This window comes from Chiloscyllium punctatum, chromosome 46 (genome assembly GCF_047496795.1).
Source record: "Chiloscyllium punctatum isolate Juve2018m chromosome 46, sChiPun1.3, whole genome shotgun sequence".
In the NCBI taxonomy this organism is placed as follows: domain Eukaryota; kingdom Metazoa; phylum Chordata; class Chondrichthyes; order Orectolobiformes; family Hemiscylliidae; genus Chiloscyllium; species Chiloscyllium punctatum.
Genome location: NC_092784.1, coordinates 63801471 through 63817815, shown reverse-complemented (window position 1 = coordinate 63817815; position 16345 = coordinate 63801471). Strand labels below are relative to the sequence as shown.

Below are 16345 nucleotides of genomic sequence, written 5' to 3'. Positions count from 1 at the left end.
GAAGAAGGCATATGGCGTACTGGCTTTTATTGGTAGAGGAATTGAGTTCCGGAGTCCTGAGGTCATGCTGCAGTTGTAGAAGACTCTGGTGCGGCCGCATCTGGAATATTGTGTGCAGTTTTGGTCGCCATACTATAGGAAGGATGTGGAGGCACTGGAACGGGTGCAGAGGAAGTTTACCAGGATGTTGCCTGGTATTGTAGGAAAATCCTATGAGGAAAGGCTGAGGCACTTGGGGTTGTTTTCATTGGAGAAAAGAAGGTTTAGGGGTGACTTGATAGAGGTGTACAAGATGATTAGGGGGTTAGATAGGGTTGACAGTGAGAACCTTTTTCCACGTATGGAGTCAGCTATTACAAGGGGGCATAGCTTTAAATTAAGGGGGGGTAGATATAGGACTGATGTTCGGGGTAGGTTCTTCACTCAGCGAGTCGTAAGTTCATGGAATGCCCTGCCAGTAGCAGTAGTGGACTCTCCCTCTTTATGGGTATTTAAGCGGGCATTGGATAGGTATATGGAGGATAGTGGGTTAGTGTAGGTTAGGTGGGCTTTGATCGGCGCAACATCGAGGGCCGAAGGGCCTGTACTGCGCTGTATTCTTCTATGTTCTATGTTCTATAAGATAGTATCGGGGGTCATTGTGGAGGGGCGGGAGAAAAGGAGAAGAGGGTAAGGAGTAAATAATAAGTGGAAATAGAGTTCAGAGAGGACAGCAATTGGACAGACAAAAGAATGGATAACAATTTGGCTAGGAGAGTGAATTAATGGCAACTGTTAGTGGCGAACAATGGGTTGTGTGTAATAGTAAACTGTGGGATAACAAGGTCTGGTGTATAGAGTCGGGGCTAGGACATGGGAGAGCTCAAGCCAGAAAGTTATTGAACTTGGGTCCCCAAGCAGAAATTGAGGTGCAGCAAGCCTGAGACATATGTGGCCAGGGAACAGAGTGGTGTGATGAAGTGGCAGGCAATTGGAAGCTCAGGGTCTTTTTTGCAAACAGAATGTAGATGTTCTGAAAAGTGGTCACCCAGTCTACACATTTTGCTTCCCCGTTGTAGAGGAGACCACAGTGTGAGCAGCAAATGCAATAGACTAGACTGAGTAAAGTGCAGGTAAAGACCTGCATCACCTGGAAGGTGTATTTAGATACAAAGGAGCGAGGTGGAAATAGACAGATGTTACACCTTCTGCGGTTGCAGGGGAAGGTGTTGTGAGGCTGCAGGGGTGTGTCTCTGGACCAGGGTCTCCACTCCCCTCTGGAATTCAGCTCTCTTATCCATGCTTGAACTAAGGTTGCAATGAGGTCAGGAGCTGAGTGGCCCAGGCACAACCCAAACTGGGTGTCACTGAGTAGGTGCTGCTAGATAGCACTACTGATGACCCTTTCCATCACTTTCCTGATGATTGAGTGCACACTAATGGGGTGGATGTGTCCTGTCTTTAATAAACAGGAAAATTATCCACATTGAGAGTTAGATATTAATGTCGTAGTTGTAGTGGAACAGGCTGGCATGGGGGGTGGGGGGGGGGGGGGGGGGAGCTTGTATTAATACATCATCCAAAGTAGCTTTAAATAATAAATAAACACAACTGGCGAGAAATAGATGATGGAAAGAATTGAAAAGTTCCAACAGCTTTTACCTTTCACTTTCTGATCGATATATTCCAACAAAACTCTGATAACCTGGACAAGGGCTAAGAGGAGAGATCCAAATGCCAAGGTGCCAGTGTGGTACCTGCAGAAACGGAAAGATATGAAAATTAATTGGAAAGACCCTGTCAATAGTGTAGCAAACACCACAGGAGCATGACTGCTCAGTGGACAGGTAATGTGCACCTTTACTCCATGTGTCTCCAAAAAGAAGGGGGTACCCTGCAGAAAGGCTTCCTGCCATCTGCCCTCCATCCAACAGGAGTGGAGAGAGGGAGAGATTTACCACACACATTCTGGGAATCAATCCTCTCTTCTTCGACATGGAGATTTGATCCCTCACCTTCCTTTGATACATTCAAACTCTACCTATGTTGCAGGCTTAGGGCTGAAAACATGTTTGGAACAGAAGAAAATAAAGGATGTAAGTCAGAAAATAAAGGGAGAAAAGCTTAGAAATACCCAACGGCAGGCAGAATCTGCAAAATCAGCTGTCAATATTTCAGGATTTTGACTATAAAACTGCTATCATTTCTCCTGCTAATATTACTTTTACTTCTCTTCCCAGTGTCTGTTCTTTTGCCTCTGTCCTGCATTTACTTTTATTTTCATTGTTTTCTGTTACAGTAGTCTGACCCAACACAAACCTGACACTGCACTTCCTCAAGAAGCCAGTGGGTGGCACCTTGACCAAACAAATGAAACTGGGAACCACTCGAGCAAGTTCACAATTTGAATCAAATTGATTCAAAACAGCATCTGACAGGCCCCCAGGATTCCTGTAGAATTGGCACAGTCCCAGATCACCAAGGAAAGATGAAAAAGGTGGTGATTTAACCTGTGGGTCACCACACCTCAGGCGAGGGAAAGGTGGAGAAGGAGTGTACTTTATGGTAACCTCATCCAGTGTGGGAATTGAACCCAGGCAGTTGGTATCATTTGCATTGCAAACCATCCAGCCAATTGAGCTAACCAATTGGAAGCCTGGCCCTCAATCAGAGGACATCTCAATACATCTCCGTGACCTCATCCTCTCCACCTCTAAAGCTAAGTGTCCTTGTTTGCTATCCTGTCACCTCACTGATCGCTGAGATTAGGTCACACACTTCTCCCCTTCTTCAAGGATTTAAAGAACGGGTAGTTATTGCTGCAGTTTGCTCAGTGGATTTATTGTCTGATTTTGTACAATTTCAATTTGAATTTGAAACAATAATTTACCCAGTCTTAACCAGGATAAAAAGGTGCGAGAAATCAAATATCACTACACTGCAGCTCAATGCATGGGTAAATTCCCAATGCCCAAAGAAAGTCACTGTGCTCAGTGCCATGCCCATCATGGGGGAAATTATGAGGCATTGAGAAGTACACTCAGTATTAATGCAGCAATTAAACTTTGTGACATATGGCTAATGGACCTTCATATACCCAGACCCCAGTGAACTGAATGCAGCAGCAGGTTTTTGTTATGACAGACAAAGTGGTGCATCTGCTTGTGCATTCTACAATGCCCACAATATGCCAGCAAGTTCAAAACAACTGATGCATCTACAGTGTCAGCAATGGCACAGTAAGCCATCTTGTTAAAAAAAAAGTCAATTGTTTCAATTTTATAGTTCAAAGTTTTTCTCTGTTTGGACATAAACAGTTGATCCCCCTCTCCTGAAGGTGCTGACTCTCCCCAGGGTACAGTTCCCCCTCTCCTGAAGGTGCTGACTCTCCCCAGGGTACAGTTCCCCCTCTCCTGAAGGTGCTGACTCTCCCCAGGGTACAGTTCCCCCACTCCTGAAGGTGCTGACTCTCCCCAGATTCCAGCTTCCATCTCCTGAAGGGGCCGAATCTGTTCAGTGTGCAAGTTTAATTCTTGGAGATGGCAGCATTCAATATCGTCCTGCATGAACTTTGACCCCATATCAGGTTATTCAAACCCATGTCTGGATGGGTGCAGCTCCAAGATGATCAGCACCATTCAGAACAAAGCAGCCCGCTTGGTTGGCACCACATTCACAAATATCCACTCCCTCCCCTGTCGACACTCAATAGCAGCAGTGTGTACTACCTACAAGTTGCACTGCAGAAATTGACCAAAGATCCTAAGACAGCACATTCCATAACCATGACCACTTCTATCTCGAAGGAGCATAGGAATACCAACCCCTGGAAGTTTCCCTCCAAGTCACTCACCATCCTAACTTGGAAATAAATCACTGTTCCTTCAGCAGCACCTGATTAAAATCCTGGAAATTTCACCCACCCTCTTCTCCAAGGGTATTGTGGGTTAGCCCACAGCAGGTGAACTGCAGCAGTTCAGGAAGGCAGCTCACCAACATCCTCTCAAGGGCAACTAGGGACAGGAAATAAATGCTGGGCCCAACCAGAGACGTCCATCTCCCACAAACAAAATCAAAACAAGACCGCACACTCACTCTCTTACCTGAGTGCACGTCCTATTGACGAAAACACCGGGAATGCTGGAATGTCATCCGGTTTATTAAAAGCCCAGTAGTAAGAGGCAAAAGCTCCTGCGAGTGTAACCTGTCCCAAGGCAATGACAAAGTTGCTGAGCCAGAAGAAGAGAAAGACATTGTAGAATTGGAAGAAGATGAGGTACCGATGATAGTATGACTCGCCTCCATAGAATGCAAATATACACTCTGCTTCTGGGCACTGCTTTATGATCTTGGAAACATTAAAGGTCTAGGAGGAGAGAGAGAGAGAGAGAGAGAGAGAGTATAAGTTATTCACAGAAAGATCACCCTAGAACCATAACATGCAACCTCATGAAGCTGTAGAGGAGCTGTTCAACATCCTCACTACAAAGCTTTATTAGATACTGCCCACAGGTCAAGCCTCAGTAGCCCCCTTCCCCGTCCCTGGTCAAAGCTGGCAGTAACCAGAGGACATTGACAAGGATTTCATCTCCTGGATTTTCCCCCAAGATTGGAACAATGAGGCTAGACATTTCCTTAAATCAGATGGAGAGATGTGGTGCTGGAAAAGCACAGCTGGTCAGGCAGCAGAGGAGCAGGACAGTTGACATTTCAAACATGAAGAGCTAATGCCTGAAACGTCGACTCTCTTGGTCCTCGGATGCTGCCTGGCCTGCTGTGCTATTCCAGTACCACACTCTTCGATTCTGATCTCCAGCATCTGCAGTCCACAATTCACATGCGTCTCGTTTCATACACAAGGAGACTTGGAGCAAGGTATTGCAATCCAGTTCTGGTAAACATATAGGAGTGGTAATGTCTGGATCATTCAGTATCACTCCAGTTAGATTGTTGTATGTTCCCTCCCCATTGCACTGACTCCAGCTGACATTGTTTAGGAGCTTGTTTAAATAGCAGAAACAGGCAAAGTCATCTCTCTCACGTACAGAACCACAGACAATCTGGAAGCTCAGACAGACAGGCACACAGACATTTTGATCATGAGCTGAACTGATCAATCCATCCCTGAAAGGTGCAGAGTTGGTGAGACCACCTCAACTACTGCCTGATTAAAGACAGTGTGCAGGAGGAGACAGACAACTGCCAGTTGCTGTGGATCAGTGCAATAACAGGAAAAGCACTTAGTCTCCCTTAGTGACTGAGTATTTATCAGCTTGACATCTTTCCGAATGGTTATAAACCAGAGCCACAAGGAAACAGGGTGCAAAGTCTCTCTGCTGATTGGGACGGAGGTAAACTCTCCAACACCACCACGTCAGGGACGAGCAGTGAAGTGTGATGCTGGAGCAGTGGGCCATGTCTGCCATTCAGCCCATCTAGTCCAGACAGGTCAATGGGGCAATGGTTCAGAGCAACCATGGACAATGACTGACAAAGCAAACCTCTCAGAGCACCATCAAATGGATGAGACAGGGGCTGCACCATTCAGGAGCATAGAGATGCTGGTGGGGCAAAAGAAGAAAGGAAACAGTCCCCCTTTCTCTCGGCATCTATTGTTCAGAAATACTACTCACATCAGGATCACAGGTCTTCATGGTGTAATTACAAATCGACTCATTTGCCAGCACTTTATAAACGGCTGTGCCTGAGGTTGACAAGAAGCTTCAGAACAAACAGTCAAGGCAACAGATAACTTCTTCAAATGGAGGGTTAGAAAATACAACATGGAAATTCATACAGAACCTTAGCACAGTGCCCAGAATATTCAGAAAACCAATATCTACAATGAATGAATCAGAGGTGGTGGCATCAGCTAAGGCCCAATCAAAGACAAATTAAAAGCTTTTGTTTTAGATGGGTTTGGCCAGAATTTGAGAGAACTTTAAATGGTGTTAAAGGACATTAAAATGAGCCTTAAATTATTTCCTATCAGTGACAGTCCCCCTTTCACCAGTAACAACCCTCCAACAATGTGGACCTCCCTCAACAGCAGAGAGTTAAAATTAGATTTTCAGCTTAAATCTCTGGTGTGGAAAATGAAACCACAACTCTGCCTCAAGGGTGAGTGTGTTACATATTAAGCTTCATGCGTCAGAGATGGAGCATATATGAATGCAAACAAGACAGTCAGTGACAAACTGTCTTTTTGGGGCGGGGGGGGGGGGCGGTGCTGCAGAAAATGGGATGCATTGTGTGCTTTCGTTTTGAGAGACTGGATGTATATGGGGAGGAAGTGTATGCGTGTTTGATGGGGGAGGCAGAGAAGAGAAAGACGAGAGAGCGAGAAAGAAAGGAAAAGCGAGAGCGAGAAAGAAAGGAGAAGAGAGAGAAAGGAGAGAGCGCGCGAGAGACACTGTTTGCATACAAGCATAGAATAGAATAGCATCCATACAGTGTGGAAACAGGCTCTGAACACACTGGGCAATTTAGCACAGTCACGTCACCTAAAGTGTTCATCTTTGGATTGAGGGGGGAAACCGGAGCACCTGGAGAAAACCCACACAGACATGGGGAGAATGTGCAAACTCCTCACAGACTGTTGCCCAAGGCTGGAATTGAACCTGGATCCTTGGCACTGTGAGGTAGCAGTGCTAACCACTAAGCCATCGTGTAAGGGAAAAAGAGAGCTTTTTTTCCACATCATCTTTTTTAAAATAAGGCTGTTACATTAGCATGTTCCCAATCCACTGGTACCTTTCCAGAATCCAGAGAATTTTGTAATATTATAACTAATGCATCCACTACCTCTGCTGCCACCTCCTTTAATATCCACGGGTGGGGGCCATCAGACCCTGGGACTTATCTGCCTTTAATCCCATCAGTTTACTTAATATCTTCTCCCTATTTACCGTAATTACACCAAGTTCCTGTGTAGTAACTGCAGTTTTTGGGAAGAAATTATCACCTTCCACTGTGAAAACAGAGGCAAAATTTTGGTCAAAAGATACACAGCAGTAATGCCCCAGTAAGCTACGCAGAGTAACAGCAGGAGATACGTGATGACAGGATAGACCAAAGTGGACATAATACAGCCAACAGCTCTGCAGGAAGACAAAGAAAACATGGCAAGTCACTGAGATTGTTGTCAAGAAGTCTCGTAATCCAACTGTCTTCCCATTTTCTCCCTTATACAACCGGATGTGGTTGTGAACCGACTTCAGGTGAGGAGTCTGCGAGACCATCAACAATCCCCACCTTAAAGCCAGAGCATGTTGCAGCCCACCACCTGCTCAAACCCCCAGCCTCCCCGCCTCATCCCTCACCTCAAACCCCCAGCCTCCCCGCCTCATCCCTCACCTCAAACCCCCAGCCTCCCCGCCTCATCCCTCACCTCAAACCCCCAGCCTCCCCGCCTCATCCCTCACCTCAAACCCCCAGCCTCCCCGCCTCATCCCTCACCTCAAACCCCCAGCCTCCCCGCCTCATCCCTCACCTCAAACCCCCAGCCTCCCCGCCTCATCCCTCACCTCAAACCCCCAGCCTCCCCGCCTCATCCCTCACCTCAAACCCCCAGCCTCCCCGCCTCATCCCTCACCTCAAACCCCCAGCCTCCCCGCCTCATCCCTCACCTCAAACCCCCAGCCTCCCCGCCTCATCCCTCACCTCAAACCCCCAGCCTCCCCGCCTCATCCCTCACCTCAAACCCCCAGCCTCCCCGCCTCATCCCTCACCTCAAACCCCCAGCCTCCCCGCCTCATCCCTCACCTCAAACCCCCAGCCTCCCCGCCTCATCCCTCACCTCAAACCCCCAGCCTCCCCGCCTCATCCCTCACCTCAAACCCCCAGCCTCCCCGCCTCATCCCTCACCTCAAACCCCCAGCCTCCCCGCCTCATCCCTCACCTCAAACCCCCAGCCTCCCCGCCTCATCCCTCACCTCAAACCCCCAGCCTCCCCGCCTCATCCCTCACCTCAAACCCCCAGCCTCCCCGCCTCATCCCTCACCTCAAACCCCCAGCCTCCCCGCCTCATCCCTCACCTCAAACCCCCAGCCTCCCCGCCTCATCCCTCACCTCAAACTTGAGCCCTCCCACCTCCCAATGCTTCAGCTCAAATTGAACTGACGACCCCCCCCCCCCCATAGCATCCTGGCATCGAACCCGAACCATTCTCTTTATAATCATTCTGAACGCACTTGCTTGCTTCCTTTAGCAGGGCTATTGCTATCAGAATCCTCTTCCGTAGGAATATTAACATCAGAATGATGATAACTTCCACGATTACCAGAATGATCACTGCAATGAGAAAAAGATGACATTATATATTTGTCTCTGGGAGCAGAGAAACATAAATCAGAACCCACATGCTGACGACAAACTTCCAAACCCTCGTGAAGTCAAACCCAAGAATGGTTGCTTCATTATTCCTTGTCTGATGGATGTTTTGCTTTGAGCAAAAGCTTCTGTGTGCAACAAGGTTAAACACAACTGAGAAGAGGAGAATGGGAAGGTACAAGTCACCTAATATCTCGCTGAAAGTGAGCAGTCCCCATGTTATTTCAAGGTATGGTTACAAGCCCTTCAAACAGATTCTCCTGCTCCTCGGATGCTGCCTGACCTGGTGTGCTTTCCCAGCAACATACTCCCGACTCTGATCTCCAGCATCTGCAATCCTGACTTTCTCCAAGGTATGGTTATTTCAGACACATAGGTACTCACTAACAAAGCAGCCACTCTTCTGGGTCTGTTCTTATCAATTGGAACTGGTTTAATTCTGAGTTTTATGGAACTTTCCACAACAGCAGCTGTCACTCTGATTCAGCCGATTAAAATATTTATTGACAAAAATAGTGTCTTCTGTCAAATAAAAAAAAAAGTTAAAGCTAACATTATGGAACGAAAACTAAAAATTATAGGACTGCTGAGATTGTTTAGACTGAAGTATGACTCAATTCAGGATCCAAAACACTGGAAAGGTGCCTGACCTTTGTGCCACAATAAGTGACACTTTATACTATTTTTATTCAAGTACATTCGCCATTTTGTGCTGTCAATTGAGAGCAAAATGAAATACCATTGTAGAGTTACTGAAACATAAATCCTGATAACCCCTGAAATTGCAATGGAAATAATAGAAGGCAAAGAAATATAGAAAGAAGGCACTGCAAGTTGTGCATAAAATGAGACACCCTTACCTTGGACCTTTTCTAAGTGCCCTGTTTTAATGTGTTTAACAATAACTTGCCCTATCACAGATGTTAAAGTTAAATGGCCTGTAGTTTTTCTTGCTTTCCTTCCCTATTTTTAAAGAAAGAAACTACACTTGTTAATTTCCAGTCTAATTGAATCTTTCCGGACTCCAGGGAATTTAGAAAATAAATACACTGACTAAGATCCAAGAGAAGAGTAAGTTCATCAAGGATCAGCACTTGTCAACCTACAGCTCCAATAACTTGCCCAGTTCCACTTTGATGATTGTAATTTTCTTGAGTTCTTCCCCCAGTCCATTTCCTGATTCAGTTACTTCTGTGATATTATTTGGATCATCTGCAGTGAAAACTGATACAAAATACCTGATCAATTCATCTGCCATCTCCTTCCTAAAACTAACTGCAGGGACTAAGACTCACTAAGTGTTTTTTTGGTAATCTTCAGAAACCGCTATTTGCTTTTACATTTCTAACATGTCATACATGCTCCTTGGTTCAACTCAACAAAATAAACAGCATAGTCTGGCACATTTCTCAGGGCAATACCAATTGTCTTTCCTGGTTTAAAATTTAAACAAGGCTTGGCAGTTAAGTGTCAGTTACCATTGACCAGTTCATTCCCATGGCAACATCTGAACTAGAGTGCATTTGCCAACAATAATCAAATCATTTTTCTCTCATACAGTACAAATACTTATTTCCCCTGGAAATGGGATATTTGTGAATTAATCTGATGAGTGCAAGACAGAAAGCTTTGACAGAATAGGCCTTTTCTCCCGGCAATAATCAGGCTCAGTTCTATCAAGTTATTGTTTTTACCCCAAGATTTGCTGCAGCCGATCTTTTCTGTCAACAAGTTGGAGCGCTGATTTCTCTCTCGCATGAACATGATGATTAGTTGAAGGTCCGAGAGAACTCTTTGCAGCATACCACTGCTGATATCCTGCCGATGAGCACGTACCCATTATCTCTTCACTTTGTTTAGTGCCACTCAGCCAATTTCCTAACCAGGTCATTAAGTTGCCCTTGATCCCATGAGCTTCAACTTTAGCCAACAGTTTATGACAAGCTTTACCAATTGCTTCAGAAGTCCATGTAAATGCTAACAGATATTCATTCAAAACATTAATCCCATTCCTTTCCACAGACACACTTCCTTACTTCAGAGTTCTAACATTCACAGTATTTTGCTTTTCTGTTGAACAGATTAATTCTGTTTCATCAGATAGGATTTACTTGTTACAAATTGAAGTTAGATGAATCTGATCAGCTGAAAAATTTAAGGTGTTCAGTCACCTACCATTAAGTCACTAATGTGCTTTCGGGAAGGAAACTGCCATCCTTCCCTGGTCTGAAGAAGGGTTACACCCAAAACGTCAACTTCTCCACGAATTGTCTCTGCCTGGCTTGCTCTGTTATTTCAGCCTCATGCCCGTCTATCTATCGTCCCCTGGTCTGGCCTACATGTGACTCCAGACCCACAGCAATGCGGCTGACTGTTATCCTGCCTTCTGTGCAATTGGGGATGAGCAACAAATGCTGGCTAGTTTAAAAAAAAAACACTAAAATCCTTAAAATATTTATTAGCCTAACTGATGCTTAATTCCTTGGTTACTCCTACCTGCCTCAGCTTTCTTGGACAGCAGTGTGACATTTGCAATTTTCCAAACTAAAGATAAAACTGCTTGAATCAAACTATAACAACGCATCTCAATGTTCTGACCTAGCTCATTGAGGATCCAGAGTGAAACCATCTGCGCTCTTTAGTAACATTTTTTTTCTTCACCACTACATTCTCTCTAACCCCACCAGGCTGGTTAAAATCTTAATGGTGTACACAGAGTTCAACTGCGATGTGAAGTGCAACAAACTGTTCCTTACGGAATGCCAGCCAGGTCTGCCGTAGATGCAGGTAGACACGCAGGTCAGTATGGAAGCCCAGTTCTTTGATCGTCACCTCTGATCCTGGCACTCCTTTCAACTGTTTATATTCCATGTAGCAGTGAAAAATACCTGCAACAACCAAACAAAATAACTAATCTTCAGCATAATGTGCATTAACTACCAACAGTTTCCAACTCAGATGTTTTACATAATGGTTTGCTTTTTCAATCTCCTCCTCTCTCGGAAGGCACTGTTTTTTTTTTGTTGGGTGAGTGAGCAATCTCTCAGTCACCCCACTGTACGTCATGTGAGACTGAACCTGATAACAGTCATGTCATCTGAACACCTCTATCTCTCCGTTTTGGGAGATTGTATTTGCATGGATCGAGCACTGGTCAATAAAAGGGCTGGGTTAAAAGGGGCATTTTTAGGATGGCAACTTGCAACTAGTGCCAAAAGGGTCAGTGCTAGGGCCATAATTATTTACAAAATATATTTAATTACTTGGATGATGGAAGTGAATATATTATAGCCAAATTTGTGAATGACAAAAATAGGTGGGAAGGCAAGTAGTGAGGAGGACATGAGGAATCTACAGACCGATATGGACAGGTTAAATGAAGGCAGACGGAATACAATCTGGGAAAAAAAAAGAGAGGTTCTGTACTTTGGCAGAAATAAAGGAGTGAATTTCTTCAATGGCAAGAGCCTGCAGAAAGCTGCAACACAGAGGGATGTGGGAGTCCTTGGCCATGAGCCATAAAAAGCTAACACCCAAGTTCAGTGGGTAACAGGAAAGGCAAATGGAATGGAGTAGAAAAATAGGAGTGGTCTTGTAAAGCTATACAAGGCACTAATCAGACCACATCTCAAACAGCGAGCAGTTTTGGTCCCCTTATCGAAGGGGAGGCATTGGAGGAAGTCCAGAGAAGAGTCACTTGGTTGATCTCAGCTATGGAGATTTTTTTTCTTCTTTATATATAGATGTTGAGCTGGTTGGGCCTATACTCAGTTTATAAGAATGAGCGCCATCCCTTGTTGAAACATGCAAGATTCTAACAGGGTTTGACTGGGTCAAAGTGGAAAGGTCATTTCTCCTACTGAGTGTGTGTCTAGGACCAGAGGCTTTAATCTCAGGATAATAGGCCACCCAATTAATGCAGAGATGAGAAGAGGACTCTTCATTCAAAGAATGTTTAATCTGTCGAATCCTTTATTCAGAGGGTTGTTGAAGCTGGGTCCTTCAGTATATTCAAGGCAGAGACAGACAGACCTTTAAACCTTAAGAGAATCAAGGATTATGGGGTAAAAACACAGGAAAGTGGAGTTGAGGATTATCAGACCAGCCCTACTTTAATAGAGCAGTTGCATTGGGCTGAATAGTCCACTTCTGCTCTCAAGTCTTATGACACCCAAACCTCATCCTAAATTCATCACAAGTACATACAAACACATAAAAACATCAATCTGGCTGTGTTTCTCTTCCTTAGCCTTAACCCAAGGCTTTGAGGCGATTGTTTAGACTAGCTCAGTCTAACTTGGCATCTAACGTCTACAAGCCGAACGTTAAATAGAGCAATACTCTCCTCACCTGTAGGATCAGTATTGCACTTGGTTCACACTATTTGCAGGCTTGGGTGCACACAGGCCAGCAGTCCCTTCATATAAAGACAAGCACATAGTGATTTCTGCCAACTCATCCTGGGGACATGGTAGTTGAGAAACAATTTAAGTATTCCTGACCTGTAAAGGTTGCCAGAAATGATAATTTCACAGATGAATAAGTGACATGACCTACCATAGCCAAGGACAGCAATGACCATCAGGATGATCGACCACACCATAAACGCAGCAATGAAACGCATCAAGATGACAAAGAGCAGACTAATCACCAGGGCGATACTCATTCCTCTACAAACAGGCAGACAAAAATCCAATCAACAACTTCCATTGCTATAGCACCTTTAAGTTTAGCAAATTGTCCCAAGGCATTTCACAGAAATATTATCAGTAAAATTTAATTTTAAACCACCCTAGAAGAAATTAAGATATCAATCCTAATGTTAAAGGATGAGGTTTTAAGAAGCACCTCAAAGGAGAATTGAAGAGTTACAATCTAGAGAGTTCGGAAAGGAATTACAAAATTCTGGCCTCGTGAGCTGAAAGTAAAATGGTCACTGAAGATATCATGACACTCTTTGGGGCTGGAGGAGAGAAGGAGCAAGGCATCAAAAGGGGAGGTGTTAGCAGATCAGACGCTATTTGGTCAATGAGACAGAAGTGATTATGAATCAATGACCAAAAGGGAAAAAATGGTGGTGATTTCTGCATGATTAGGTTTTATTTTAGGAAAGGCACAACCAAGGTTCTGAAAAGTGATGATTTGTCACTTCCAGTTGTTCCTGTTGACAAAAGGTGAATCATCGACAGCCAGAGAGTCACAGAGATGTACAGCACAGAAACAGACCCTTCGGTCCACCATGTTAATGCCGACCAGATATCCCAAACCAATCTCGTCCCACCTGCCAGCACCCAGCACATATCCCTCCAAACCCTTCCTATTCATATACCCATCCAAATGCCTCTTAAATGTTGCAATTGTACCAGACTCCACCACATCCTCTGGCAGCTCATTCCATACATGTACCACCCTCTGTGTGAAAAAATTGCCCCTTAGGTCTCTTTTAGATCTTCCCCTTCTCACCCTAAACCTATGCCCTCTAGTTCTGGACTTCCCCACCCCAGGGAAAAGACTTTGTCTATTTATCCTATCCACGCTCATGATTTCATAAACTCAACGTTTGTGAGAAGATTTGTAGCTCGGGTGCTCATTGTTGTGGTTCTCTTCGCCGAGCTGGGAATTTGTGTTGCAAATGTTTTGTCCCCTGTCTAGGTGACATCCTCAGTGCTTGGGAGACTCCTGTGAAGCGCTTCTGCGATCTTTCCTCCGGCATTTATAGTGACTTGTCTACGCCACTTCCGGTTGTCAGTTCCAGTTGTCCGCTGCAGTGGCCGGTATATTGGGTCCAGGTCGAAGTGCTTATTGATTGAATCAGTGGATGAGTGCCATGCCTCTAGGAATTCCCTGGCTGTTCTCTGTTTGGCTTGTCCCAGTAGAATTCATGTTGTTTGTCATCTGCGTGTGTGGCTACTAAGGATAGCTGGTCATGTCGTTTCGTGGCTAGTTTGTGTTCATGGATGCGAATCGTTAGCTGTCTTCCTGTTTGTCCTAGGTAGTGTTTTGTGCAGTCTTCTACCTCTTTTTGCAGTTCTGGTGTGCTGCAGTGTGTTGTGGCCCTTTTGAATAGTGTCTTGATGCAACTTCGCTTGGGTGTGTTGGGGTGGTTGCTTTCATAGTTCAGGACTTGGTCTGTATGTGTGGCTTTCCTGTATACCTTTGTGCTGAATTCACAAAACTGCAAAGCTGACTGCACAAAACACTACATAGGACAAACAGGAAGACAGCTAACGATCCGCATCCATGAACACCAACTAGCCACAAAATGACATGACCAGCTATCCTTAGTAGCCACACACGCAGATGGCAAGCAACATGAATTCGACTGGGACAACACCACTATTATAGGTCAAGCCAAACAGAGAACAGCCAGGGAATTCCTAGAGGCATGGCACTCATCCACTGATTCAATCAATAAGCACATCGACCTGTACCCAATATACCGGTCACTGCAGTGGACAGCTGGAACTGACAACCGGAAGCGGCAGAGACAAGCCACTATAAATGCTGGAGGAAAGATCACAGAAGCTCTTCACAGGAGGCTCCCGAGCACTGAGGATGTCACCTAGACAGGGGACGAAACGTCTGCAACACAGATTCCCAGCTCGGCGAACAGAACCACAACAATTTCATAAACCTGTTTAGTATCTCCCCCATTTTCTGCAGCTCCACACAAAGGCCTCCTTGCTGATCTTTGAGGGCCCCTATTCACTCCCTAGTTACCCTTTTGTCCTTTATGTATTTGTGAAAACCCTTTGGATTCTCCTTAATTCTATTTGCCAAAGCTATCTCATGTCCCCTTTTTGCCCTCCTGATTTCCCTCTTAAGTATACTCCTGCTGCCTTTATATTCTAAGGATTCACTTGATCTATCCTGCCTATATCTGACATGTGCTTCCTTCTTTTTCTGAACCAAACCTTCAATTTCTTTAGACATCCAGCATTCCCTATACCTACCAGCCTTTCCTTTCATCCTAACAAGAATATACTGTCTCTGGATTCTTGTTATCTCATTTCTGAAGGCTTCCATTTTCCAGCCATCCCTTTACCTGCAAACATCTGTGCCCAATCAGCTTTTGAAAGTTCTTGCCTAATACCATCAAAATTAGCCTTCTCCAACTTAGAACTTCAACTTTTAGATTTGGTCTATCTTTTCCATCATTATTTTAAAACAAATAGAATTAGTCACTGGCTCCAAAGTGTTCCCCGACTGACACCTCAGTCACCTGCCCTGCATTATTTCCCAAGAGTGGGTCCAGTTTTGCACCTTCTCTCATAGGTACATCGGCATAATTGAGGTATACAAGATAATGAGAGGCATAGATAGAGTCGATAGCCAGAGACTATTTCCCAGGGCAGAAATGGCTAACACGAGGGGTCATAGTTTTAAGCTGGTTGGAGGAAAGTATAGAGGGGATGTCAGAGGCGGGTTCTTTACACAGAGTTGAGAGAGCATGGAATGCGTTGCAAGCAGCAGTTGTAGAAGCAAGGTCATTGGGGACATTTGAGAGACTACTGGACATGCATATGGTCGCAGAAATTTGAGGGTGCGTACATGAAGATCAGTGGTCAGCACAACATCATGGGCTGAAGGGCCTGTTCTGTGCTGTACTGTTCTATGTTCTATACTGAATCAGAAAATTTTCTTGTACACTTAAATTCATCTCCAGCTAAACCCTTAACACTATGGCAGTCCCAGTCTATATTTGGAAAGTTATAATTCCCTACCATAACCACATTATTCTTACACATAACTGAAATGTCCTTACAAATTTGTTTCTCAATTTCCCTCTGACTATTAGGGGGTCTATAATACAATCCCAATAAGGTGATCATCCCTTTCTCATTTCTCAGTTCCACCCAAATAACTTCCTTGGATGTATTTGTGGAAATATCCTCTCTCAGTACAGCTGTAATGCTATCTCTGATCAAAAACGCCACTCCCCCTCCTTTCTTGCCTCCCTTTTTGTCTTTCCTGTATCATTTGTATCCTGAAACATTAAGCTGCCAGTCCTGTCCATCCCTGAGCCATGTTTCCC

General features: G+C 44.8%; 1 protein-coding gene across 4 annotated transcripts in view; it reads right to left on the bottom strand.

The window, feature by feature from the left end:
* The window catches only part of LOC140468229 (choline transporter-like protein 2), an 89624-nt gene that overhangs the window by 9043 nt on the left and 64236 nt on the right, over positions 1 to 16345 (bottom strand). For all 4 annotated transcript variants that reach the window (XM_072564491.1, XM_072564490.1, XM_072564489.1 and 1 more), the window contains exons 10-16: positions 12868 to 12980; positions 11067 to 11198; positions 8172 to 8271; positions 6987 to 7079; positions 5613 to 5700; positions 4083 to 4345; positions 1642 to 1736 (exon numbers count right to left, since the gene is read on the bottom strand). In XM_072564491.1, the coding sequence (XP_072420592.1) occupies positions 1642 to 1736; positions 4083 to 4345; positions 5613 to 5700; positions 6987 to 7079; positions 8172 to 8271; positions 11067 to 11198; positions 12868 to 12980 (884 nt within the window). The remainder of the gene's footprint in view (positions 1 to 1641; positions 1737 to 4082; positions 4346 to 5612; positions 5701 to 6986; positions 7080 to 8171; positions 8272 to 11066; positions 11199 to 12867; positions 12981 to 16345) is intronic.